This window comes from Chlamydomonas reinhardtii, chromosome 17 (assembly GCF_000002595.2).
Source record: "Chlamydomonas reinhardtii strain CC-503 cw92 mt+ chromosome 17, whole genome shotgun sequence".
Lineage (NCBI taxonomy): Eukaryota > Viridiplantae > Chlorophyta > Chlorophyceae > Chlamydomonadales > Chlamydomonadaceae > Chlamydomonas > Chlamydomonas reinhardtii.
This window is the reverse complement of record NC_057020.1, coordinates 4,885,594-4,910,659: the sequence shown is the minus strand read 5'-3', so window position 1 is coordinate 4,910,659 and position 25,066 is coordinate 4,885,594. Positions and strand designations below refer to the sequence as shown.

General features: G+C 63.2%; 4 protein-coding genes across 4 annotated transcripts; 2 read left to right on the top strand and 2 right to left on the bottom strand.

The window, feature by feature from the left end:
* Positions 1-3,475: 3,475 nt before the first annotated feature.
* On the bottom strand, positions 3,476-5,598 carry CHLRE_17g734500v5 (uncharacterized protein). The gene is made up of 6 exons (XM_001692884.2): positions 5,444-5,598; positions 5,262-5,348; positions 4,904-5,004; positions 4,645-4,801; positions 4,299-4,492; positions 3,476-3,963 (listed from the first exon to the last, which is right to left on the bottom strand). Exons 1-6 carry the CDS (start codon positions 5,456-5,458, stop codon positions 3,819-3,821), a joined length of 699 nt encoding a protein of 232 aa, XP_001692936.1. The 5' UTR covers positions 5,459-5,598; the 3' UTR covers positions 3,476-3,818.
* Positions 5,599-5,698: 100 nt separating this feature from the next.
* Positions 5,699-6,413, top strand: CHLRE_17g734450v5 (uncharacterized protein). The gene has a single exon (XM_001693010.2). The coding sequence runs from the start codon at positions 5,738-5,740 to the stop codon at positions 6,197-6,199; it is 462 nt and encodes a 153-aa protein (XP_001693062.1). The 5' UTR covers positions 5,699-5,737; the 3' UTR covers positions 6,200-6,413.
* Positions 6,414-7,103: 690 nt separating this feature from the next.
* CHLRE_17g734400v5 (uncharacterized protein) lies at positions 7,104-15,158 on the bottom strand. Its single transcript, XM_043072502.1, has 20 exons — positions 14,882-15,158; positions 14,709-14,791; positions 14,491-14,590; positions 14,024-14,142; positions 13,740-13,801; positions 13,273-13,401; positions 12,972-13,072; positions 12,589-12,696; positions 12,190-12,276; positions 11,842-11,958; positions 11,520-11,645; positions 10,949-11,089; positions 10,616-10,712; positions 10,175-10,293; positions 9,873-9,941; positions 9,555-9,709; positions 9,211-9,352; positions 8,823-9,023; positions 8,586-8,660; positions 7,104-8,413 (listed from the first exon to the last, which is right to left on the bottom strand). The coding sequence occupies exons 1-20, from the start codon at positions 14,930-14,932 to the stop codon at positions 8,252-8,254; spliced, it is 2,244 nt and encodes a 747-aa protein (XP_042914961.1). The 5' UTR covers positions 14,933-15,158; the 3' UTR covers positions 7,104-8,251.
* Positions 15,159-15,268: 110 nt separating this feature from the next.
* On the top strand, positions 15,269-24,904 carry CHLRE_17g734350v5 (uncharacterized protein). The gene is made up of 22 exons (XM_043072501.1): positions 15,269-15,578; positions 15,658-15,718; positions 15,869-15,951; positions 16,055-16,677; positions 16,788-17,323; positions 17,489-17,637; positions 17,742-18,166; positions 18,360-18,884; positions 19,193-19,279; positions 19,415-19,487; positions 19,656-19,777; positions 19,980-20,090; positions 20,281-20,382; positions 20,619-20,753; positions 21,012-21,212; positions 21,392-21,612; positions 21,792-21,945; positions 22,152-22,205; positions 22,465-22,548; positions 22,662-22,723; positions 22,992-23,034; positions 23,230-24,904. Exons 1-22 carry the CDS (start codon positions 15,356-15,358, stop codon positions 24,238-24,240), a joined length of 5,085 nt encoding a protein of 1,694 aa, XP_042914960.1. The 5' UTR covers positions 15,269-15,355; the 3' UTR covers positions 24,241-24,904.
* The last annotated feature ends 162 nt before the right edge of the window (positions 24,905-25,066 follow it).

Below are 25,066 nucleotides of genomic sequence, written 5' to 3'. Positions count from 1 at the left end.
TCAGCACTACTCCTCCCTTCTCATCAAATGGCGCATTGACGACAACACGCCGACCTGCGCCCACTGAGCTCAGTCTTACGCGAACGCATTCGCCCCTGAAGTATTGGGGCTCCAGAAGCGGGAACAGAAGCGACCCGGCAGCGTCCCCACTCATCCTCCTATCTAGTCACGCCGGCTGCAGCCCGCCCAACCACACGCGCGTGGAGGGGCGTGCATGCCACTGCGGGCTCAATGGCCGTGATGCGGCCCGCCACGCGCGCAGTGCAGGTAGGAGATGGTGCTGGCGGCTTGCCGAGTCCAAGGCGTGGGGGCGCTAAATGCCCACCAGTCAGGACGCAACCTCGCGCGGCCAGCGGCCCGCCGCCCACCAGCACGGGCCTCTCCGGTGGCGGTCATGATGGTCTGGCTGTTGCGCATGGAGGCCGCGTCGAGCTGTTCGCGGGGTGGCCCAGAGTAGTCTGAAGGCGCTGCAAACGTCGGGCAGGCAGGGTAGCAGCAGCGGCCTCCGAGGGGTGACGAGTGTTTCGTCGGGGTACCGATTTGACCTACGCGCGGTGGCAGTGTCTTGTTGCGCGAGCGCCGTGGTGGATGCCGCACTCGTCAGCTGTTGCGGCAGCGAGCCTCGCGCGTGAAGCTGTCGTAGCAGGCTGCTCAAGAAGTCAGCGTTGTCCAGCAGTAAGGCCAGGCTCGAGGTCAAGCTCTGACGTAGGGTCAGGGAAGGCGCGATGCCTAAGGCGCGCGGGCGACCGGCACCGGCGTCAGCGCGTCGCGGCAGCGGGGCAGGCCAGGCCTAGGCGGCGAGTGCAGGTAGAACTGTGGCTGCTGCTGCGGCTGCTGCTGCGGCTGCTGCTGCGGCTGCTGCTGCGGCTGCTGCTGCTGGGATTGGGCTGCTGCGGCGGCCAGTATGGGCCTGCGGCCGGGGCGGACCTTTGCGGAAGCCGAGCGGCGCCGCCAGGAGGCCCTCCTAGACCAGGGCGCGGCCGCAAAGGCAGGCGCCGCAGCCTTCGGCTCAGGCTGCGCTATGGCTGGGGCGGAGGTACTGCCGCAGGCCGGTCTGCTCCGCCAGATGGCGCTGCGGCGAGGGGTGCGCGGCCGGAGCGGCGGCTCCGCGACTGAAGCGGATGGCGCTGCGGCCGAACCGGCTTGGGCGGCAAGCCCAGGGCTGCTGGGTGGGCAGCGGGCCCGCTTGGTCTGCTGCAAGCTCGATGAGGCCACCTTGGCCCGGGATCATCTCCGGCGGTGCTGCTGCGGCGTTGATGTCGGGGCCAGCCTCCGTTGCTAAGGCAGCTGCGAGCGGCGGCTGCTGGTGAGGCGCGGCCCCTGAGTCCTGCCCAACCCCTACTGCCTCGGCCTGCAAGGGAAAAGGTCAGTTGTATGCGTGGGCTGGAAGAGGGCGCGGCCTGGCTGCGGCATTGCCGAAGACATTTGCCCGCTGTACACGAGCGAACGGGTGCTGCTCAATCGGAACGCGGGGTGCTGCCCCCCAAGTCGCGCGTGCGGGTGCTGCCCGAGACTCGGCCTCTGTCTTGAGTTCTGCCCTCGTACGTACGATGGGTGCCGCCTTGTTCGAATGCGTGGCGCCGAAGACCGCGTGCGGGTGCTGCCTGAGAACCGGTCAGATGGGTTCTGCCCAAGGGTAATTCCCGCTAGGCGCGAACGACGGGTACTGCCCTGTCCGAATGGGGTGGTGCCACCGCCTCGGCCTGCAAGGGAAAGGGGGAGGTGGCAGAACGTGCCGTCAGTTGTGTGCGTGGGCTGGAAGGGGGCGCGGCCCGGCGACCGCATTGCCGAAGACATTGCCCGCTGGGAACGAGCGAACGGGTGCAGCCCAATCGGTAAGCGGGGTGCTGCCCCAAGTTGCGCGTGCGGGTGCTGCCCGAGACGGGCCTGCATCGTGGGTTCTGCCCATGTGCGTACGACGATGCGGAAGCGCCGAAGAACGCGTGCGGGTGCTGCCCGAGAACCGGTCAGATGGGTTCTGCCCAAGGGTGCTGCCTGCTAGGCGCGAACTAGGGTACTGCCCTGTCCGAATGCGGGTACTGCCCTGTCGTAATGCGGGTACTGCCCTGTCGTAATGCGGGTACTGCCCTGTCGTAATGCGGGTACTGCCCTGTCGAAAGCGTGCGGGTGCTGCCCGAGTTGCTAGACGCTGGGTTCTGCCCAGATCAGCGCGGGTTCTGCCCGGCTTACCGCAAGCGCTTCATCTTCTCCAGTCGCGGCGCCAGCGCAGGAGGCGTCGGCCGCGTCGGCTGAGTGGAACCCGGCGCGTACGTTGCGGCCACTGCGGGGGGTCAAGGGGCGTCAAAAGGCGCCTAGGCTCTAGCGGCCGCCGGAGGTCAATCTGGACATGTAAGAAATGGGCTTCAGCGCGCCGGCTGGGGCCCTCTGAGGCTGTTTGCTACACGTTCGCGCGCAAGCACCATCGCAGCTGCGCCCGGCTCCTCGGCTCCCTTCCTAGCGCCTCTCCCTTGCGCCTGTGCGCGCCGACCAATCGACGCTGACAAATGACTGCTCGTGTGTTTCAGGATCTCCCTTTCCCGCCAGAGGCTATAGTTTTCTGGCGATGCCGATTACCCCTGTACCCAAGGACACCGCTTCAGCGGCTCTCCTCGCTGACGCTCTCTTATGGCAAAACCTAGGGCGCCTCCTAAACCGCTCCTAGCGCTAAACCTGACGTGTTCGCGACAGAGCGCTTTTGAGAGCAATTAGGTTATGCAGGTGCCTGCTATGTTCAAACTCAAGCGCAGTGAAAAGCGTAGTGTAATGACAATAAGCTTAAGCTTCAGCTATTGACAGGGGATGCCTTCTGGGCATTTCCCACCGTACTGCCCATTGCCGAGCATTCCAGTCTCCTTGATGCCCCACCCCCTGCCCACGCACGCTCGGCGCCAAGCTGTGGCAAGGGATGCACTGTGACTGTGATCAAGTCAAGATAGCACGAGCGTTGCAGAAGATATGGACTGCTCGGTTTCGTACAACTCTCCAGACTGGGTGCGCATTCATTCTATAAAGCATCGTCGGTAACGTGGTCTTCTAACAACGGCCTCAACAGAAGTGTGCGTGTTTGCCGTTATTGCCTGCTTGAAGTGAGACTTTGCCTGAGAGCGATGGGACAGGGTAAGGTGCAGGTTGCGTGCCGGTGTGGTGCTGTGGTTGCCTTTCCTGAGTTTCCTCCACTCTCTCAGTAAACAGCAAAGGAAAGGGCGCAGCGTATTCCCAGACCCCCAACAACCAGTTTGCGACGCCGATGCAAGGGCGCGCGGCTGGTATAACGTCGGTGTCACTGTAGCTGACCTGTTGGCAGGCTGGCATCTGGCCGTTGCCCGTGTTCACCTCACCGCGCAGCCGCTTTTGTTCATGCTTATCACCAACAGCCAGGGATTCCTTGCCCGGCCCCGCCTGCTATCTGCCATCCCCATTTCCCCATCATCTCCGCACTCCGATGATTTGACAATGGGACAGCTCAAACTGCACTATGAAACCCGAGTTACAAAGGAGATCATCAGAGTCCCCAGAAATGCCGTTATCGCACGCTTAACGTACCCGCCGCATTTCGCATTCCAGTTTGGCAACTGCCACCGGGGTTCCCTTGTTTTGTCGGTGCATTTGGCCACCAACAACCATCCCCTATCCCGTACACTGCGTTTCCCCTCAACCAGCGCAGGCACCAAACCTTCCCACCAGCATTCGGGCGTGCAGTCCACGCCCCGCCCTCCCGACTCTCCAGCCGCAACTACACATCCATACCAGCGCATGCTACGATACAGTAAGCGAGACGATCCCCCGCGGCCCGTACGCGCGGCATCCTCCGTCCGAGTTTAGTGCTGGCCCTGCGCCACCACGCCGAACAGCTTGGCGCGGATGGCGGGCAGGTTGGCCTGGTAGGCAATCTTCAGGCGGTCGTCCAGAGTGTTCGAGCAGTTGATGCGGCCGTCGCCCGAGATCAGCACCACGCCGCCGCAGCTGTGCGAACATGGAGGTTTAGGGGCAGAGGCGCACGGCAAAGGCACATCAGCACGGATGGGGCATTGCGGCCACAGACAGGGAGGCGCATGGCAGCTGCAAGGTCAGCTGGAGACATCAAAGTCAGCACCAGCGTGGACGCGCAGCGCGATGCGTGGCTGGTAAACCAGGGGCGCAAGGTCGCGGAGCTACCTTGCAGCATGGACATGGCGGGAGAAGCTTGCAGGACACACACTTCTGCACTCCCACACCCTGGAGCCCGAAAGCGCAAAGAATAGTGTGCCCAACGCGCAGAGCCTCCCGCCAGTCACACTGGCGTCGCCGCCCACACCCACCAGGACTCCACCTCGTCGCCGTCGGTGGGTGGAGGCGGAAGGAAGGTGGTTTGGTCGACGGTGAGCGCGGGTGCCTCCGTGCCAAACATGGCCGTGTACGCCTTGCGCGCCGGCTCCACCACCTCCTTGACCAGCAGCAGGTCCACTTGCCGCACGCGCACGCTAGCGCTCTTCTCATTCAGCTTGCGCATGGCCTGCACGGCAGACAGCGTTTGGTGGTTTGCACACTTGGAAATCTCTTCCACGGAGGGTGGATGTCAGCGGGGTATTACTGCTGACAAGCTCCACACACACCGGACAGCCGGCGTCACCCGCGGCGGCGGCGCCGCTAGGCTCCCAGACCCACCTGCACCAGCAGGTCCTGAAGGAGCTTCTTGTAGGTGGAAGGGTTTTTGGACACATCACGCAGACGGGCTTTCGCGTCAGTGATGATGTCCTGCACCGCCGCCTCCTTAGCAGCCAGCACCTTGAGGCGCATCTCGTTCAGCTGCTTGGAGTACTCGCTGTGGCAGGGGCGACAGGTGGCACGAAACCCCGTCAACGGTTCCACGACACCCGTGCGCTGGCTCGCACTGCTCACCATGCCCCGCTTTCCCGCTACTCACATCTTCTTCTTCACCTCAACCTGGCCCTCTTTGCGCTCATACTCCTTCCGAATCTTCGACTTCTCCTGCTCCAGCAGCTGCAGCTTCTCCAGGTTAAACTCCTGTCAACAACAAAAAGTAGGCATGGTGCTAAGAGCCATGGGTGGGCGGTTGCCAGCAGCATGCTAAGCGGCTACGCAGGCCGACGCAAACATCTCTGGATTGTGGTAGTCCCCGGCTTCCCGCAGGATACTTGGCGCCACCCTCCTGACTGACAGAGGAACTTGCATGCCCGAGGCAGCAACAACATAACACCAACCCCAGCAGAATAAAGTGGTGAAGAAGCTGATTGATCCTCTGTGTCTGGCCCTGCACTTGCCTCCTCAGCCGAGACCTTAATCTCGTTGGACTTCTCCTCCGCCTCCTGCTTGATGAACCGCACCATCTGCTCAATTTGCCGCTCGACCTGCGCCAGCACAGCGGCCAAGCAGGGTCAACGCTGGCCCCGGGTGAAACTGCCTGACTGCTCGCTGCCAACAAGCAATCATGTTGCAGAATTACCTCGACTTCGTTCATCTTAGCTAGTGTTGTCAAGAGGCGCCCAAGCGAGGTACTCTGGTATGCGCAGTATCAGGTGGAGTAGGTATCTACGGTGCTTCAGATGAGCGACAGGTCAAGCCCCTAATAAGGTCAGGTGGTGGACTGCAATAACGGTCGTAGCCTAGCGTTCGCGGCACGGTCTGCATGGGTGCGGCGATGGGGGGCCCTGGCCGGGTCTCGCTCCTTGGCGGAGAACTGCACAAACATACTGTTGATTTAGGGAACCACACTTTAGTATCGAAGACCCATACAAAAATGCTGGCCTCTCGCTCTGCTGTCCGCCCATTTGTGGCCGGGAGGCGCCCTACCGTCGCCTGCTCGGCGAAGCTTAGCCTGCACACCCTGCGCCAGGACATGGCTCGCTCTCAGCTAAAGACCAACCTGCCCGCCGTGGTTGTCGGCGACAACGTCAAGGTTGGCCTGGCGGTGCAAGAAGGCAATGGCAAGACTCGTACCCAGACTCTGGACGGCGTCATCATCGCTGCTCACGGCGCGGACAGCAGCCGGACTCTCACTTTCCGTCGCGTGTTCCAAGGCGTTGGCGTGGAGCTGGTGATGCCGGTCCACTCGCCGGCTGTCCAGCAAATTGAGTTCGTGCGCCGCGGCCGCGTGCGCCGTGCTAAGCTGTTCTACCTGCGCGAGCGCGTGGGCAAGTCTGCCCGCCTTAAGGAGGTTGTGGGTGTGCGCGCGGCAGATGTGGCTGCCGGCAAGCAGTGAGCATGAGCGCTGTGCGCTGCGAGCATACGGTCTGTGTTTTTGAGTCGCGTTGTAGATATGTTCGGGGCAGAGTCGTGGGGCAGTAAGGAGCCCGAGCAAATTTTGTACCCTGTTGCTCGGGCCACTTGAGGGACATGCCGTCGGAGTGCTGGCGGGAGGGCGCGGACGGACGGGCCTCCTGGGTCCTATATGTGTGGTGTAACAGCTGAAGCTGCTGCTGCCTTCTTTCTCATCCAATTCTGGGCTTGGGGATAAGAACATGCACAGCGCAGCCTGCGGGAGGGCTGTCCAGCTAGCACTGCCGAGGATGGCGTTCAACGGCATGGGATGAGAAGACTTCCGGCACCAGCCGCACCGCTTGATCAACTCGAATAAGCATACGTGGGGTGGCAAAAGGGAGCACAGGTGGGCATGTTCTGCCTGCACTGGCTGACCTGGAAGGCTATGCCGGTTTAGTCAGGGATGCACCTTGGCAGGTGTGCACGTCCACGGTTCCGCGCCTAATGCACGGGGGAGGGTAGAAAGCTCAGAATATCAACCCATGCTCAACATTGTAGAGCTTTAGGAGCGCATTACGCACGTACTTAAACTTTTGGCAGGGGTTGTTTGGTGGGGAAGTTCTGGGCCGCCAAAGTTGGGGGCGTCCCTGGCCTGGAGCCGGGCTGTCGGATTTCGGGAAGCGCCCCACAAGAAGAACTGGGGGCCAAACGCAGCACCACCAGGCTCAAATATGCACGTTATGTCGTAACAAGCACACGAACAGCACGGGAGGGCCAATTTGCGCATCCTGGCGTGGAAATGTAGGGCACATGTCCCCACCCTCGCCAAGACACTCGCATTTGCACGGCGGGGCTCTCAAGCGCTGGTGCGCATGAATTCATGGTTGACAAGGCTGCCAATGCACGTTGTCCATACATTACATGGAAGAGAGTTGCACGCGGCGAGGGCAGGGTCGACGGGACTTACAGGCATAGGATCCCGCGTGTGACTCAAGTCCGAGAACGTGATAGCGCTCGTCAAGAGAAGTCGATTGGCACCACTTTGGCATTATGAGGAAGGCGTTTACCCCCCTAAGTAACAAGATACGTCCGGTGGGGGTCTGTCGTCCCCTCAAGGGGTTCCAGGGGATTTTGGGGCATGGGGTCTGGCACTTAGTTTCCTATCTCCCCCCCCCCTGGCCGTCTGACATCTCCTCGTCACCCCATAGTATCTGTATGCCCCCGATGGGGTGCTGGCTGGTCCCGCCTGCCCATCCCACCAAAAGCGACATGGCCTGGCCTGGACAGGGTAAGGTGCAGGTTAGCGTAGCCTTTTAGTGTGCAGCGGTTTCCCAGACCCCAACGGCCCAGCAGTCAATGTGCAACGTCAAGGCACGATTGCGCGGCTGGTATAACGCTGGAGTTACTGCACCCGAGTCATTGCTGACTTGCCAGCAGGCTGGTAGTTGGCTGACGCGCATTCCTCACGCCCCGAGCACCCGGCCAGGCGAGAGCGCCAGACACACACACACACACACACACACCGCAACTCCCGCGAGCGCGACCGCTCAAGCATTGCATAACGCACAGTTTTCGTGACCCCTATCTCGTGTTTTCTAACAGACCGCAATGCCACCCTTATGAAGCAGAGGCGCAGCGCATCTGCAGGCATGCGTCCAGCGTCCATTTGGCCTAGAATTTACACGCATATACCTAAACAGCACTACACAACCTGCAATGTGTTGCGACTCCGCACGACACAGTTGCGTGACGCACCCTTGCACACGCATCTTCTTGGCATGTCTTGAGCCAGCCTGCCAGCACACGCCCGCAGGCCCAGGGCCAAATAACTAGCAACCCAGCACGCCTGCACACGACACGTCCTGCAACTTCCACTGCACCTCAACCGGTCCTCAACCTCGCGCTGGTGTTCCGCCTTCATCCTCGCGTCTCCCACTGTCCACCCCTGTACGCCCCTAATACCCTGTCCCCCCGCACCGTTTCGCCCCCGTTCTGGGGCCCCTGCACCTACAATGCGAGACCCAGCTCCTCCAGCCCACAGCACTCTGTGCAGCTAGGCCAGGTACTTGAACAGGGTCGGGTTGTCCTTGTCGCGCTCCAGGTACTCGCGCTGGATGAGGTCCTCGATGCGCTTCTTGATCAGCTTGAGGTCGGGCTTGAACATGCGCTGCAGCTGCTGGATCACCTCCATCACCAGCGTCTGGTGCTGAAGCACCTGCGGATCGGGAACAGCACGTACGTGAGGAGCATCATGCGTGCAGCAGGTAGGGAGGAGAGCAGGTAGCAGCGTACAGATACGGTAGCTGCGTACACATCGGGAACACGGGTGCCCTGCGCGTGCCACGGCCCCAGACACAGCTGGCTCTAACTGACCAACGAATCCGCACCTTACGGCTCTTCATGATGCGCACGATGGCGGCGTCGATGGCGTAGCGGCGGTCCTTGTCCACATCCTCCATCACCTGGCGGTGGTGGTGGCGCGGCGGGGTCGGGGTTATGTTAGGATGCGCGATGACTTGGTGAAGGCGGAAAGCGGGTCAGCATTACCTTGTACTCCTGCCGCACAGCTCTCGCCCCCATGCCCGACCCGCTGCCCGGCCCGGGCCTGCCTCCTCCATCCTCACCTTCTTCTTCTCGTCCAGAGGCGGCAAAGGGATCTTGATGCGGCGCATTTTGTCAGTGAAGCGGTTGTTGAACGCGAACTTGTCTGACTTGCCAATGGACTTGCCGTCCGGATCCTTCTTAATGATCTTGTATTTGGCGCAGACCAGCGAGTGCAGCAGGCGCTGCAGGTCGTCATCGGGCAGGCGCAGCCGCTCCTGGATCTGTGGGCGGTCCAGCGCGCGGCGCCGTGGTAGGGGAGTATTACAGGGAGGCATGTGAAGGGGCCTCGGGAGGGGCAGCAGAGGCATCGTGCGTGTGTGCTTGTGTGGCGGCCAGGCGCTGGGCCGGCAACGCCGTGCCTCATCTCGCCAGCGTTGGCTACAAGCCCGATAAGCCCCCGCCCCTCACCTCGCCGTAGCTCAGCTCGTCCACGTCGTTGAGCAGCATGCACAGCGCCGCCTGCAGCGTGTTCATCTGCATCTCGATGGGCTTGGAGTCGAAGTTGCCCCGCAGCACCGCTGTGCCCAGCGTGTAGATCCACGTCAGCTTGCTGCGGCGGCGGTAGTTGGCGGTGAGTAGGCGGTGGTGCGTGGGTGGTGTTGGTGTTGGTGGTGAGAGAGGCCAGGCCCTGAGCGCCAGGCCCTGTCCTCATGGTGGAGCCTGGGCCGCTCTCGCCCCCAGCTGCCAGCCCTGCCGCATTCTCCCTCCCTGCCCTGACCGGCGGGCATGCGGCTTCTGCGTGGCCCTCTCACCGGTGCTTGGAGTCGGAGTCGTAGTAGGAGCGGTACACCTCCACGCCCTCCACCATCTCGCGCGGCAGTGCCACGTCGATGGACTTGTAGGTAGGCCAGAAGCCCGTGGTCAGCACCGTCACGGACAGGTCAATGGGAAGCTTGCTGCCCTTCTCCTGCGGGCGCACGGGGACAGGGTGCGCGAAACCGGCTTACGGAGGCGCGCACCATGTACATCGTGCAGGGTACGACCGCACGTGTCCCACAAAATACACACACACACACACACATACACACACACGTTTCAGGCACTCTCCACACTCTATCCACGCCTCCCACCTTGAGCCAGTCGTCGAAGTGCTGCTGCTTCTCCTTGGCCAGCTGCAGGTCTGTCACCATGCCCTCCATCTGCACGTGTGTGTTTGTGAGGGTTAGGCGGGGTGCAGGTACGGCACGTTTGGGTTGTGTGGCACGGTTAAACGAGCCGCAGGCTGCTATCGGGTGCGCCCGCCAATGGTGACTCGCCACCGGACACAGTGAGGGCGGACTTGTGCCTGCTGGGCCCCAACAACCTCCAATCCCATCCCGCCATCCGCCTATCGTCCCGTCGTGGCCGCCGCGGCTGCCCGGTCCACGCGCACCTTGGACGTGAACTGCGCGCCGCACTGCTGCTTGAGGCGCGACAGCAGCGAGCGCTCGTGGTCGTCACTGGCGGACTTGTCCTGCAGCAGCCGCCGAGACAGCTTCTTGCGGTAGAACTCTGCGGCGTTTAAGGGATGCGGCGTGGTAAGGATGACGTATGCCAAGGAGGCAGTGACAAGAGGGGTTCAGGGACTGTCACAACCATACAGCAGGCGCAGCGCGCACCAACAACTTCGTCGAATCATCCAGTGCGCTGTCCGCGCACCGGTGTACACGCGGCCACCCACCCACCCTGAAGTTCCCCACTACGACAACCGTCTTCTGGAAAACACCGCCTCCTTGCTTCAAGCCTCCGTCCCGTGTCTCCATCCCCGCCTCACACCACCGCCCGCCCCACCGCCCTCCCTTCCTCGCACCATCAAGCGCCCAACGCCTCTCACCCGCAAACATGTCTTTGTCGCTCACGTACGCCAGCAGCTTGACCACCTTCTCCAGCGTCTCCTCGATGGCCTCGTCCGACAGCTTCTCGCTGCCACCCTGCGCGCAGTGGGTGGGCAGTGCGAGGAATCGGAAAGCTTCATTCAGGTTGCGTACAACGTCCTTGTCCCGCTCTTCGTCCCGTGCCTTGCGCGTTAGCCTTGCGCATCAACCTTGCGCATTAGCCTTGCGCATCAACCTTGCGCACTAACCTTGCCATCAACCTTGCGCATCAGGCTTGCGCAATCCCAAACCCCTGGTCCCCTCTCCTGGCAAATTGCGCCCTGCAAAATCACCTTTTTGAGAAGGTTGTCGCAGAAGGACGCCATGAGCTCGGCACTGGTGCTACCCGCCACCGACTTGTTTACGAAGTTCTCAAACGCCTCCTTCAGGCTCTTGTGGAACAGCGACGAGTTGCAGAAGCAGGTGGACACGTACTGCGCGCATGTGCAGGGGAAAGGGGGGAGAGAAATACGTTAAGTACGGAGGGGGGTTATACAGAAGGCAGAAAAGGCAGAAATGAGACGGCAAAGGCCGATGGGCTCGTATGACAAGACAATGCATTCGTGCAATAGGTGCAAACTTGCAGGCACCCTCGGGCATAGCAACGGCGCGCATATCCCACCAAGATCCAAGCACGTGCGCAGACCCAACCGAACGAATGCACCCCGCCCGGCAACCACAGCTGTGCATGACCGCACGCCCCTGCCACAACCACGGCTTACACCCCCCCCCCTCATCACTTGTACAACGACTCGCTTATGCAGCTGCAGTTCTCCTTGCCGCGCGACTGTTTCCTTACGGGATTGGTTCAACGTTAACCCCCTCCGTCAGTCAGGCCCCCCCTCAGCCCCCAGCCCCCTGCACCTGCAGGTACTTGTCATGCAGGTCGATGACGGCGCGCACGTACTGCTGCTCCGCGCTGGTGCCGGTGTCGCGGCTGGGACCGGTCTTGGCCTGCTTCTCCTTCGCCAGCTCCACCGCCTCTGTCACCTTGGGTTGGGATGGTAGAGTGCAACATGGGGGTTACATTCATGACTAGTTAGAGAAGTGGTATACGGGGGCGGGGGTAAGGGCGTATGCAGGAGCTGAGCAGGAGCTGTGCTGGACTATGGGGCTGGGCAGTCGCCGGTGTCCGACCGCCTTCTACTGAGAAAATCTCGCTCCCGCCCCCCTCCCCACAGATCACCTCCTTGACCAGCTTCATGCCTTCGCTGTCCACGTGCTCCTTGAAGATGTCGGCTACCGGGTCCAGGCCCTTGGGGATGCGCTGGAACAGGCGGTACATGCGAGCCAGGTCCTCCGTCTGCAGAGCAGGCGTCAGCAGGCTCAGGGGCAGTGGTGCAGGGAAGATAGTGCAGGAATCTGCAGTTGTGGGCCGTCGATGACGCCATGTGAGGTACGCAAGCCCCCATGTCCCCGCACATACTCGCACTACCCAATGCCTTTCACCCCACCAGCCCCAAACCGCCCTGCCTCATGCCTCGCGCAACCCGCCTCACTGGGCGCCAATCACACACGAACCCCCCCTTCCCACCTTGTCGTCCCGCAGCAGCGCCGCGCAGCCGCTGTGCTCCTTGGTCAGCAGCCGCGTCTCGTAGTTGGACAGCAGCTCCGTCTCCACCTGCAGGCGCATGAGACAGGTGTGGGCGTGGGTGCGCAGAAGTGTGCAGGCAGGTGTATGAGTGCAAGGGAGGCGGAGTGCGCCAAGTGCGCCCACATTCGTCAGCACCAGGCTCTCCGTAATGTGCATGAGTGACGCGGCGTGGGGCTCAGCGCCTCCCAAAGTGCTGCATCCGAAACCACCGACCGCCCCACCCAGCCTGGACGCCTCCGTCAGACCCCCCCCACGCTTGCCTCCTCGCTCTTTTGCATTTGGTTCGAAATAGTATCTACAATTCCCCCATCCCTCACACCCACCCAGCCGCCCCCTCACCTCCTTGAGCAGCTTGTTGCGCGTGGTGGCGTGTAGGTAGTTGTCCACGCGCTCCTCCTCCAGGCGCAGGCACTCCTCCGCCTTGAGCATGTAGTCGGGGCACGAGTCCTGGACGCGCCAGGGAGTGCGGAAGCGGCGCGGAGCGGCGGAGAGGATTTCAAATGCCCGACGTTGACAGCAAATGGCGTACCGTACGGGATGCAGCACACGTACAGCGGCGGGCGCAATCGCGAAAGCATGCCTGCCGGGCTTGTCCATCTCCGCCGCAGCGCTGACCCACATCGCAATCTTAAGCCGGGGCTCCTGCCGGCCCTAACTCGTCCGCCCCGCCCGCCGTTCCTGGACAAAAAACATGAGTCCAATCCGGTCGCCCACCCGCCCACCTGCTCAATCCACTGCGAGGCCTTGCGGCGATAGAACGCGGACGTCTCGGTGAGCAGGTACTCCTCAAAGTCCTTCTCGTAGCAGTCCATGTTGCTCATGCCTGTGTGCGTGTGAGGTTCGAGTATCAGAAGCGGTGGCTGAGGTCTGCCGCCCCCGCCCCCGCCCCAACCCCAACCCCTCTCCAACGTCACTTATGGCCCCTCTCCGCCAGCCGCTCCCCTCCCCGCATAGGGCCCGCTATCGTCATCCCACATACACCGGCTACTACGCCCGCAGTCATCTCTGGCGCCTGCTGCTCACCCAGCTCGATAAAGATGCCCAGGATGTTCTTGACCAGCGCGCGGTCCACCAGCTCGCCCTCGCGCTCCTTCTCCACCAGCAGCAGCACGCCGTCCTTGGTGCGCTTCTTGATCTCCACGTACACCAGGTCTGTGCTTGTATGGCGGAGCCGGGGGCACACAGGGTACACGCAGAGCAAGGGGCAGGGTGGACGGGGTGCCTCGCTGAGGAAGTAATGAGTTGGGCGGCTTCACGGCAGGCTGGCTGGCAAAGCTCAGCAACAGCACCCAACCCTGACTAGGCCGACCATGTGGGTGATGCGTTGAATTGCGGGTCCTGCGCATGGCTGGTCCCGTCCCGGCAGTCCGCCGGGCGCCACTGGATTCTGATACTTCTGGCCCATTGCTTCTTCTGCTCCCACCCCATCGCAGCTGCTGCCTCTTGCTGCCGCTGCCGATCACTGTCCAACCCCATTGCAGCCCCCTCACCCTTGAAGCACAGCAGGCCCACGTCCTTGAGCGGGTGCAGAGAGTGGCGCAGCACGTAGTACCTGGCAGTGAGGGGGCCCGGGCAAACGGCAGCGCATACAGACAGAACACGGTTGGCATCAAGCTACCGCATGTGGCTCAACAAGAAACATATAGATAACCGCCACGCGCTCCGGGTCCCAGTCCTCAACCGCACACGACTAGTCCAACCTACTGCTCTGCACAAACAAACACCCCATGCATCCCGGCCCCGCGCCAACCCACCAGCACCCTCTGTCCCTCACCGGTCCAGGTAGTTGAAGAAGCGCGACAGCCAGCGCACCATGAGCTTGTGGTTGCCCCAGCGCTGGTACAGCTCCTTAAGCAGCACCTCGTCGCGGTGCTCGCGCAGAGAGGGCAGCACCTGCGACGGCGGGGGGCGGTGAGTGGAGGTGGGGGGTTACAAGCTCGGATGCGCAAAGAGGAACATTTGGCACGACTTTGAGTGTTGCGGGTCGAATGATGCGGGTGGGGCATTCACGCTTCCAGGCGTACGGGCCGCAATGCGGGCGACGTAGGCTGAGTCGAGGGGGATAGCAGGATTGCGTCAGAAATGGAACAGCAGGCATAGCAGGTAAGAGGCTGCGCAAGGCGCGTGCTCAAACGGCATGGGATCGGGTGGCAACGTACAAAGCTGCAATGCTGTGTGTGGCCTGGGCTGTATGGGCGTGGGCGCAATGCGGGTTCAAGCGGGGTGCGCCAGAAGGCGCACCTTCTCGTTTATGTACTTGTTGAACGCGTCCCTGTACTTGCTGTACAGCTGCTCCGAATAGTCGTGCGGCGGCTTCTGGGTGCACATGTTGTAGATAGTCCTGAAGGCGAAGAAGGACGCAAGGCACCGAGAGGCGCGAGGGCAAGCGTGGGTCAGTCGCGGAAGGCACCGGCAGGGTGTGGCGCGGCCCCAACCATGCCCAGACCAACACAACTTACGTGTACAGGTGCATATACTGCTCCGCGTTAAATTGGTCCTCTGGCTCTCCCTCCAGCAAGCGGATGAGCTTCTGGATGCCTTTCTGCTTGGGCCAAGACGTGACCGAGGTGAGCCGGGAAATGCAGATGCAGATCCCGCCCAAGCTCCTCTGCTGCACATGCTAATGCCCCACCTCCATAAAGCTCCATCCTTCTGCCAGCTCGATAGGCTTGCGGTCCGCCATCTGTCAGCTGCGGCGCCAAGTCCGGGGCCCAGCCCGCTCGCCCTGGCGCCCCCGGGCTCGAGGCTGACGCAACTAAGAGCTCAAGAGAGGTTTCCGAAAGCGGACAGTCCGGGCCAGGGAGCGTCACGTTTGCCAAACGCCTTGGTCGCAAGGGTTCTCTGGTTTATGTCAAGCGGGTCTCTAAGGCGCTGCAAATATAGGTTGTCCTGACCAATCTACATTTAACTATCACTGTATACAGGCACACGCACATAACAAAGGCCCGCAGACCGCAGTCTGAACTCGCGTTCGCCCATTGCACAAGTCGAGCTCGTTCAAGGACCTTTCCAACTATTACATGTAAACCTTTCTACTATTTTTATTAAAGATGCCAATACTTTGGCTGGCTTACTGAAGGGAGACTGAAGCTGCGCAAGTGGCACCATGTTCAAGCGAAAACCAAAGCCTGCCCCTCCAAAGCCTCTTCCGCCAGCGCGAAATGTTCCTGCGGCTACACCACCGCGGCCGTCGCTGGCCCGAGCGCCCTCACGGCGATTGACCATCCATGAGACTTTGCAGCAAAGCCAGGGAGCGCTATTCCGCCTGCGGGGACTCAATCCTGGCGATCTCCAGGCGTTTCCGTTGCTGAACGAAATCCAGCGGCTGAGTGAGTCGGCGTTTGACTTCCCCGGATGGTCAGCGCTGTGCGCTGACCAGTAGTACTGTGCTTGGCCCGCGCCGTGCAGTCCAACACCTCAAGGAGGCAACCGCGGCCTTAGCTCCAGCCGACCGAGAGGCATGGTCGTAGTGAGTACATATACGCGCGTGCGCGTGCGTAGGCTGAGCTTGCGCGCACGGGTGCCATTGACCGTGGAGCGCCGTTCCAGCACGCGTGCTGCGTTGGCACCCGCTGCTCACAGCTTCGCGCCCCCGCGCATCCACCCCCTCCTCCCTCAGTCAAATCGCGGACCTGGATGAAGAGTTTCGGGAGCTTGCGGATGTGGTGGTGGCCAAAGCTGACGCGGCCAATCCAGCTCCAGGTGCGGTCCCCTAACTGGCCGCCAACCCCCGTGGCTGTGCCGTACGACCGCTGGCCACCGGCTTGACCGCTTGTACCAACTGACTATTATGTGCGGTTTGCAGAGCCGCGTGCACCGGCTGGCCGGAGTGTTGGGGGCCCTGGGCACAGCAACCACAGCCCCGCACCACAACCGCTGCTGCGGGGGCCTGCTCGCCCAGACCCCAGCATTGCCCCACCTGGCATGCGGCCCAGCCCCAGCGGCCGCGTGCAACAGGCCGTGGCGTTCTTCTCGCGCCATGGCCACGAAGGCCAGGCCGCGGGCCCACAGTCCCCCATGCCGCCTGCGGCCAGCTTGCACGCATTGCGACAGCAGCAGCAGCAGATGTACGCACAGCAACAACAACAGCATCCGCAGCAGTTCCATGCACAACAGCGGCAACACCCGCAGCAGCACCCGCAGCAGCTATACCCACAGCAGCAGCAGCAATCTCAGCAGGTCCCGGCAAGTCCCAGCGGGGCGTGGCAGCAGCCAGATTCGCAGCAGCAGCAGGGTGGCCCGCCTGTGGGGAGGGAGGAGCGGATCCTGCTGGCGCAAAGGCAGGCCGCACTGCTGGCGAAGCACCACGCCTTCCTGGAGCAGCAGCGGCAGGCACAGGCACAGGCGCAGCAGCGGGTGAGCACGCAGCACCAGCACAGCGGCAGCGGCCTGGAGAGCGATGGAGGCATGTCGCGGTCTGGGACTCCGGTAAGGGCGGGCTGTAGTTGTCGGGGCCGGGGTTGTAAGCCGCGGATTCGGCCTGCAACCTTATAACCTACCTGAATGGGTTGTTGTGTGGCACCTGCTGTGCACCGCAGGCGCCGGGCTTAGGGCCGCAATCCTCGTTTCGCCGACAGCCATCGTACCAGCAGCACTCGTATGGGGGACAGTCGCACGGAGGGCAGGAGCAACAGCCGCAGGAGCTGGCGTGGCAGCAGCAATACCCGCAACCACAAGAACGGCAGGAGCAGCACATGCGCAGGCAGTTGCAGCAGGCACATGCTGATGCAGTGCCGGCTCCCGAGGCCCGGGCTGCGGGACCGTTCGCCCAGGCTGAAGTGCAGGCGCGGCAGGGGTTGGGCGCACAGGCGGCTGAAGACGTTTCACAGCGCGTGCAGTGGCAGCAGGAGCGAACGCATCTACAGGTAGCTACGCAGCAGTCCTATGCTTCTCAGCAGCAGCAGCTGTATGCGCGCCAGCCGGATCCACAGTGGGGCGGCGGCGGGGACGACACGGCGCCGCTGCCGCCGTCGCAGGCTCAGCTGCAGGCTCTGATGCCCCGCCGCTCGGAATCGCGGCCGGGGCCACAGCAGCAGAGCGCGCAGCAGTCGGGCGGGCATGATGATTTGTTCAGGTGGGCGGGCGGGGTGCGTGCGAGGCCAGTGTGCATGGTGTGGCAAAGCGCCGCAGAGCACCGCCATCAATGATATTACCATAGTGACTGGCTACCATTGCACGGCAGCTAAATGGTATGTTTGTGCTCATGTTCGCCCGGGGGTTGCCCGTCAACACTACGTAGTGGTCTGGACATCATGCCCGAAGCTGAGGCGGCGGCAGCGGCTTCGCTCGGGCCGAGGGACATGGCGGTGGTGGTGGTGGCGGCTGAGTGCCGCCCGGAGCACTACCCGCAGGTGCTGCCAGCGCGGAGCGACGCCGGCCTGTCGCCTGGTAAGCGCTCGTTGGGCTGCACAAAGCCTAGGGTACTTGCCAGGTGGTATCGCCTGAGCCCTGACTGCTTTCGGCCTTGGTTGCCTCTCCTTGCCGGTCTGCAGCTTTCTCCGGGAACGGCTATGACGCGTCCGGCGGCGGCGCCTGGTCAGCGGTCGCCAGCCCGCAGGTGTACGCGGCAGGCCAGCAGCACGCATGGCAGGGCCGGGTGCAGCAGCAACAGCAGCTTCATCAGTGGCAGCAACAGCAGCAGCACACGCAATGGCAGCCGCAGCGGCAGCAGGAGCAGCGGCAGCAGGACGGGGCTGGGCAGTGGCGCCCGCAGCTGAGCCACCAGGACAGTGGCAGCAGCGCGGGGCGGCAGCCCGGCCAACTGGGCCACTCCTCGCCCTCACCCGGCGCCCACACTACCGCGTATACGGGGAAACCTCAACTGGCACTCCCGGCGCCAGATCAACAGCCAGAGGCGCAGCAACAGGTGCAGCTGTATAAGCCGCAGTGGCAGCAGCCGCAGCCCTGGTCGGAGCAGGTACGAAGGCAGAAGCTGGGTGTTAGGTGACCGGTCGGCCCGCACGGCGGGCCTGGGAGGGCTGCTTCCTTCTGCATGCGATATGATGGACCGCATCCTTTCATTGTTCTTAAAGACACTGTGTTGGGCGCCGCGTGGGGATGACCAAGCAGAGACAACGCACTTGTTACCGGCCCTCCGCACAATACCACAGGCCATGAACGGCGCTGCCAACACGCACTTACACCGGGTGTCCACAAACGCTTCCGAGGCGGCTGCCCCGATGCCGCCCATCGCAACACCGCCCCCGGCACAGGCTTTCGCTTCCCGTGCAGCAGCAGGGCCGCCTGCCAGCCCTACAGTGCTTCCTAACTCCGGCTTTGGGATGCAAGGCGCGGCGGAGGCCCGCCCCTGGACAGAAGCAGGGAGCAGCAGCGGCAGCAGTGCGCCCTCTGCGGCAGCGGCGATTGCAGCGCAACAGAGAAAGGACCAGCAGGCGAGGTATGCTGGGCAGGGTGGCTTTGCGACTGGCGCATTCGCTGTCGCTGCCACAGCAGGCTCACGGTTAGGTGCTGGCACCAATAACGGTACTGGCGCGGGTGCGGGCGGCCAGGCACAGCCATCGATAGGCCCTGTTGGCCCCGCAGCTGGGCAGGCGGGCTCCGCGAACCCGGCGGCAGCGCTACCCCGTGTGGCGGAGTTGCCGACCTTGGGCGACTTGCAGAGCTATCTTGAACAGGTGCGGGGGCAACAACAGTGGCAGGTGGGGAGTAGTTGTAGCACCAGCGGTCCAGCGCAGGGCGCAGTGGCAGGGGGGGCACAGTGCAGAGCGTGGAGAGCGCCTGCCATCCGCAACGCTACTCATTTCTTTGGTGTGATGGGTACCGTGTCTTGGACCTCTGCAGCCCTGCGCCGCTTCCTTAGTTTACGCCTTGGACACTGGCGTATGCACCTGCTTGTTGCATTTACCTCCTTATCGCAACCGTGATAGAAGACCAAGTGGAAGGGTCGACGTGTGTGTGTGTGTGTGTGTGTCTGTGCGTGCAGGTCACCGGCTCCATTGCAGAGTGCAGCGCCGCGGCGCAGCAGCGCGCGCAGGCCACCACGCGCGCCTGGGCGGAGGCCATCTCCCAGGTGCGTGAGGCGGCGGCGAGGGCAGGTGCTAGGCGGAGGCGAGGGCCGAGGGTGGTGCGCGCGTGCTACAGTTCTTCTCATATGGTTGCGTTTTTTATGGTAAGTGGTTGTCTTGTGGGCTCCCTCCGCACACAGGCTCAGCACGTGGAGGCCGCGCTGGTGCAGCAGCGGCGCGGGCTGCGTGCGGCCATGGCGGATGTGGCTGCAGGTGAGCACCTGGGGACCGGGTGGCCAGACGAGGTGGTCAGGCCGGGCGAGACAGAGGGGTGCTTGGTTGTTCAGGCTTGCCCGGATAGGGGCGCGTTCCCATGTGGCGTTCTGTGCGGTGAGCATAGTCTGTTATGTGGCGTTAACCACCGCGACTCAATGCCCACAGGCGCGGCACGCCTGGAGCAGCAGCAGGCGGCTGCGGCCGCGGCGGAGGATTATGGCACGGCGGCGGCTCTGGATGAGCAGCTGGGCGAGCTGCGTGTGCGGGGGCAGGCGCTGGCGGGGGAGGTGAGCGCTGACATGCCAGGAGGAGCGCAGGGCTGCGTAGCGCCCAGCATTGTACCGACCGCGCACCCAGCGTACACATTTGGTGTCCTGCTGAATGTCCTTATGTCACAACTGGGATGCACGAATATGTGCACATCGCGCTGTCGCCTCGTGCGCACGTGACTTAACGTGCCGCTGTGTGACTGTGCGGCGGGCCGTGCAGGTGCGGGACCTGGACGCCGGCCTGCAGCGCGCCAGCGAGCTGCAGGCCGAGCTGCTGTGGCGGCAGGCCTCGGCGCTGAGGGCCACCAGCATCTACCTCACGCGGCTGCAGGTGCGTTTGGGGTATGTGGCGTATTGGCCCTTCCGACATTCATGGGCACAGCTATGGTGGTGGATTGATACATGACGGCACAGTGCTGCGGTGGCGTGGTGAGTGTGAAAGTGCAGACAGCTTGGCTTGCAGATGGTGAGATGGGCTACTGGGGCGTCCCTGTGCCTTTCGATGCCGCTGGCCGCTGTAGGAGGGCCAGCAGCACATGTCGGCGGCGCTGGCGGAGCAGGCGGAGCGCGAGGCGGCGGCGGCGCTAGGGCTTCACCACGCGGCACAACAGGCGCTGGAGGAGGTGGGGCGCATGCCGGGTGCTCTACAAGGATGGAGTTTATGTGTCAGATCCCAACAAGCATGGGGGCTTGCGTGCGGTGCCCGTGGTTGACAGCACCCAGTCCATCACGCAGTTGATAAAGTGTGTTTCATGTACTGCCGAACCTGTCCAAAACCCTGCCCTGCCCTGCACAATGCATGGAATTCGCCGCTTCAATGATGGTTGCAACATTCCCCCCTCACCCGTTGCTGCGCTAGCGCTGGGCGGTGCTGGCGGAGCGCAGAAGCGAGTTGGACGCCGGCGCCCAGCAACTGGAGGCGCGGGTGGCGGAGGCGGCAGGCCCGGCCGAGGAGGAGCGGCAGCGTTGTGCATCAGCCCGGAATGACCTGCAGGTGAGGCGGTGGTAATGTGGAGACACGGGTGGGTATGTGAACCTTGCGATGGGGTTTGCCGCGCGGGGCATGGGTGCAAGCTCAAGCAGATGGGGGCTTGTGCAGGGCGCTTTGCGAGCACGGGTGGCGATGTGGCAGCGAGCGTACCGGGAGGCGCGTATTGCGGAATCGCGTAGTTGGTTATGCCTTGCCGCATGGTATTCCACACGTCGCGACAACGACATGAGACACGCCTGCCTCTACCCCGGGCCCAACCAGGCCGAGGTGGACCAGCTGCGGGCGCTGCTGGCGGCCAAAGAAGCGGCGCTCGCGCAGGCCTGCGCGGCGCTGGAAGAGGCGGAGGCGAGCGTACGGGCCGCCTCGGCCGGCTTCGAGCCGGAGGCGGCGGCGCTGGAAACAGCACGGCAGGCGCTGGCGGCGGAGGAGGCGTCTCTGGCGGCGCAGCAGGAGGCGCTGCAGGTGCGGGGGGGGGGGGCGGTGTGACGTCTGAGCATGCCTGGCTCACCCCTCCTAGGGCGCCAGCAGTATATCGCGGGAAGCCTACATTGTCGTACCTATGATTGGCAACTTCCCTGGTGCCGCCGCTTAATGAGCTAGAACACATCAACTCACATTGCCTGTCATGGCCGGCCATACAGGAGAGTGAGCGGCAGGCGGCGGCTCGCTCGGACGCGGCGCAGGAGCACCAGCAGCAGCTGGCGGCGCAGGCGGCGGCGCTGGCGGACGCGGCGGCCGGCATGGTGGCGGATGCCGAGGCGCTGGAGGGGCGGCTGGCGGCGGCGGACGCCGGCCGGCAGCGGCGAGAGCAGCTTGCAGCGGCGGACGAGTCGGCAGCGGATGGGGCGCGGGACCTGGAGCGGTGAGTGCGCGAGAGGAGAAGCAGGGAATGGAGGCAGACGAAGGGGCTGTTGGCAGTGACAGGGCGAGCGAGCATGAGAACGGACAGTGTAGAGGGAGGTTAAGCGTGTAAACAACGCGCAAGCGCATAAGCAGTCTGCACGTGTGTACGTCCCTGTGTGTGACTGTATGGCCGTGCAGGTGCCTGACTGCGCTGTCCGCGGACCTGTCGCATCTCGCGGAGCAGCGCGGGCAGCTGGCGGCGCAGCAGGCGACGGTGGCGGCCGCGCTTCAGGGGCTGCAGCAGCGGCTGCCGGCGCTGGAGGGCGCAAAGCGGGCGGCCGCGGAAGCGAAGGTGGGGCTCCCGGCTGCCTGCTTGCCTGGCTTGCAGCAGCGCGCCTTGTTCAGGACATCGCTTTCCATGTCGCCTCTCCGTGCGTGCCCTTCCCGTTTCGGGATTCTCCTGTCTCGAACATATGAGCGTCGATTGGAAGCCGTTGGAGGATTAGAGAGGGTTGCAACAAATTGATGTGACGCAACGAAACGCCAATGTCCTTGCAGGACTTCCGCGAGGCCGCGCGCCTTTCCAATGAGCAGCGGGAGCTGTCACTCAAGGTGCGGGACCATGGAATGAAGTGGTGACGCTGTGCGTTTAAAACTTAATACTGGGAATTCCCGAGTCCCATGGCCGCAAGCCGCAAGGGCCGCGTGCCGCTGCTGCCAGTCTCCGCTTCTCGACTGTGTATGCGTTGAGATTACGGGTGTATATGCATGTGTTAGTACGTGTGTCGCACCCAGTAACCATTTGCCTGATGGGCTGGCCACTTTGCGTGCATGCATAACGCGCCACGTGCGGGCACAACCACGGGCACAGGTCGACTCGGCGGCGGCGGAGCTTGCGCGGCTTAACGGTTGCACTGGCGAGCTCTCAACGGCAGAGGCGGCCAAGCAGCGAGAGGTGCGCCACCGCTGTTGCCGAACCTGTGTGTCCTGGTGTGTGCCCTGGTGCACGGGCGCAATGATATGGCCGTATGTTCGTGTTTACAAGTGCCGCGGTCAATTGTTGCGCAGGCTGCGGAGCTGCACCAGCTGCTGACGGAGGCGCGCAGGCACGCGGCTGAGGCACGGCATAGGTGAGAGACTAAGCGGGCACACGGCTTGCGCCTGGGGTCGAACCTTGTGTATCAAAGGTATACTGCCCACGTGAACTGCCAAAGGGACACAGGACACGGCTTGCACAGTACCGTATATTGCACCTGCCTTGGCCACCGGGCGCCGTGCTTGGCGACCGTGAGCCTGACTGCCTGCTTTGCATGACGGACTGCCCTGCTTATAATCTCGCACCGTATCACGCCGGCGGCACCGTACCCGACTGCCGTCCTTCCTCATGCCGCTGACCAGGTACCTGATCTTTTGCATTGGCGCCAGCCGGGCCGCGCAAGAGGTGAGCTGGGCGTGCCGGAGTCAAGCCAGCACCTGAGCCCACACTTCCGGTTTGATATGATGTTGTATGTGCGGTTCCAGTTCATACATGGCGCTGCAGTTTCCGATTTCATACAGTGTATGCCTTTGGTGCTGCTAGCATTGTAGCTGATTGCACCAATTGTCCATCGTCCATGGCACTGCTCGGGGTATGCAGGATGCCGTTGCAAGCGAGCGCTATGAGCAGGCGGCGCAGCTGCAGTCGGACCTGGAGGCCGACGAGGCGGAGGCGGCGGCCATCGAGCAGGCCTGGGGACTCAGCCGCCCGCCATCCGCACCCAGCACCACCACCGCCAGCACCACCGGCGGCAATAGGGCCCGGCGCGCGGGCTCTGTCGGGGGCGGCCAGCGCCAGGCAGCCGGCACCGCACCTGATGAGGCATCAGAGGCGGGCTCAACCCCGGGCCTGGCGCTGACCCGTGCCAGCGAGGCCCCCGGACACGAAGGCGGCCGCGGCAGCCGGGAAGCTGGCGAGCCGCTGCCCTCGGTGCCGCGGCTGGCGGGCCCCGTGGGGGGCTACAACGGCATCGACGAGCACGAGGCCTCAGGGTCGGCTGCGTTGTCCTCTTTTGCTTCCGCGGCGGCAGCCCTGGACGCCGAGGGCGATGCCGCCGCCAGCGGCCGCCCGTGGACACCCGCAGGCGAGGTCAGCCACATGCAGGGGCCGGGGCAGGCGCAACGGCAGAGCCAGACGCAATGGCAGGCGCAGGGCCAGGGACAAGGCCATTACCGGTACAACGACAGCAGCGGCTCGCAGCTCCCCGGGCAGGAGGCAGGCGGGCAGCCGCAAGAGCCTGTGGCCGGTGTTGATGAGGATGCGGCCGCGGACCACGGCTGGCAGCGCCAGGGCCAGGAGCACGCGGCGCCCGGCAGCGCCCCCGACGGCGACCTGCACGACAACCCGCTGTTTGCTGACCTGGAGGTGCACGAGCACCGCGTCACCAACGACCTTGACGCGGTTGGGGCAGCGGGCGGCAGCAGCGGGATTGTGGAGGGGGGTGGCACTGAAGGGGGGTGGCAGCATGGGGCGGCGCCCTCAGGCGGGTGGCAGGCCTACCACAACCCGGTTGCGGAGCATGATGGCGGCGAGGAGGGGCAAGACGCAGAAGGTTACGGGGCGCAGGGCTTCGGGTTGCAGGGTGTGCACCCGACGGTGTATGGCCGGTAGTTAGATATTTCTGTTGATTTAGGATTTATTGGAAGCACTGACAAACGTAATGTGGTCATGTGGTGGCATCCCTGTGTGGTCGTAATGGAGCAAGAACACCAGCAGGGTATTAACGCTGATCACCTGAACGTCTGGACCTTCTCCCAACGGCTCTCACTCATGGACGCTCTACCCAACATGGCAAAGTAACGTCCTGGCCTCCAAGGCGTGAAGGTGCCAGCTGGGCCGTTGGCGGTTGCCGTTACAAGGGCTGGGGGCATTTGGAGGTCCAGTCATGCCAGGTCATGTAGCCCTGCATGGACTTGCACGCCTGCAGCTCTCCATAACGTCATGTCCTGCTACTCCGTTAACAGCGAAAGCTCACATCCGATTGGCGGCGCACCATTAGGCTGACAAGGCCTCGGCCGTCCTTCCGTAGTGGCTTCTCGCACGGGCTGCAGTAGGCCAGGAAGAACTAGGCTCGAGAGTCGAGGCATGGCTTGTCGGGGGATGGAGGTCGGCCGAGCACCGCCTACAAGTACTGAAGTACCAGGCAGGCAGGACCGGCGCGGTGGAATACCCACCCAATGTTTGTACTTGCTCATCTGTACGCCTGGTTGCTTGTTGCCTGATGGGAAAGCGCTTGGCTCACGCTCATGCTTCCACGCCTTCAATAGATTCTCTCGAAAGCGGATACTATTTGTCCGTCAGGCAGCTGGCTGCCTGCTCGACTCTCGCGAAGGCGTCATACGCGCGCACGGCGTCGCCCAGCGTGCGCCGGCGCCGGCATTCAGTCAACTGCAGCCGGTACTAGCCGGTACACTTCGAGCCCGGGGCGGCGTCCAGT

Excerpts from the sequence above, each read along its gene's own strand:
- CHLRE_17g734350v5 (XM_043072501.1), top strand. The coding sequence starts at position 15,356 with ATGTTCAAGCGAAAACCAAAGCCTGCCCCTCCAAAGCCTCTTCCGCCA. Across the intron at positions 19,280-19,414 it reads GGGCGGAGGCCATCTCCCAG|GCTCAGCACGTGGAGGCCGC; the intron begins GTGCGTGAGGCG and ends CTCCGCACACAG. Across the intron at positions 21,213-21,391 it reads CGCAGCAGGAGGCGCTGCAG|GAGAGTGAGCGGCAGGCGGC; the intron begins GTGCGGGGGGGG and ends CCGGCCATACAG.
- CHLRE_17g734500v5 (XM_001692884.2), bottom strand. Across the intron at positions 4,493-4,644 it reads TTCAGGACCTGCTGGTGCAG|GCCATGCGCAAGCTGAATGA; the intron begins GTGGGTCTGGGA and ends TCTGCCGTGCAG. Across the intron at positions 3,964-4,298 it reads GGCGACGAGGTGGAGTCCTG|CTGCGGCGGCGTGGTGCTGA; the intron begins GTGGGTGTGGGC and ends ATGTTCGCACAG.
- CHLRE_17g734450v5 (XM_001693010.2), top strand. The coding sequence starts at position 5,738 with ATGCTGGCCTCTCGCTCTGCTGTCCGCCCATTTGTGGCCGGGAGGCGC.
- CHLRE_17g734400v5 (XM_043072502.1), bottom strand. The coding sequence starts at position 14,932 with ATGGCGGACCGCAAGCCTATCGAGCTGGCAGAAGGATGGAGCTTTATG. Across the intron at positions 11,959-12,189 it reads CGCTGCTGCGGGACGACAAG|ACGGAGGACCTGGCTCGCAT; the intron begins GTGGGAAGGGGG and ends CCTGCTCTGCAG. Across the intron at positions 9,710-9,872 it reads ACTTCGACGACTGGCTCAAG|GAGAAGGGCAGCAAGCTTCC; the intron begins GTGGGAGGCGTG and ends GTGCGCCCGCAG.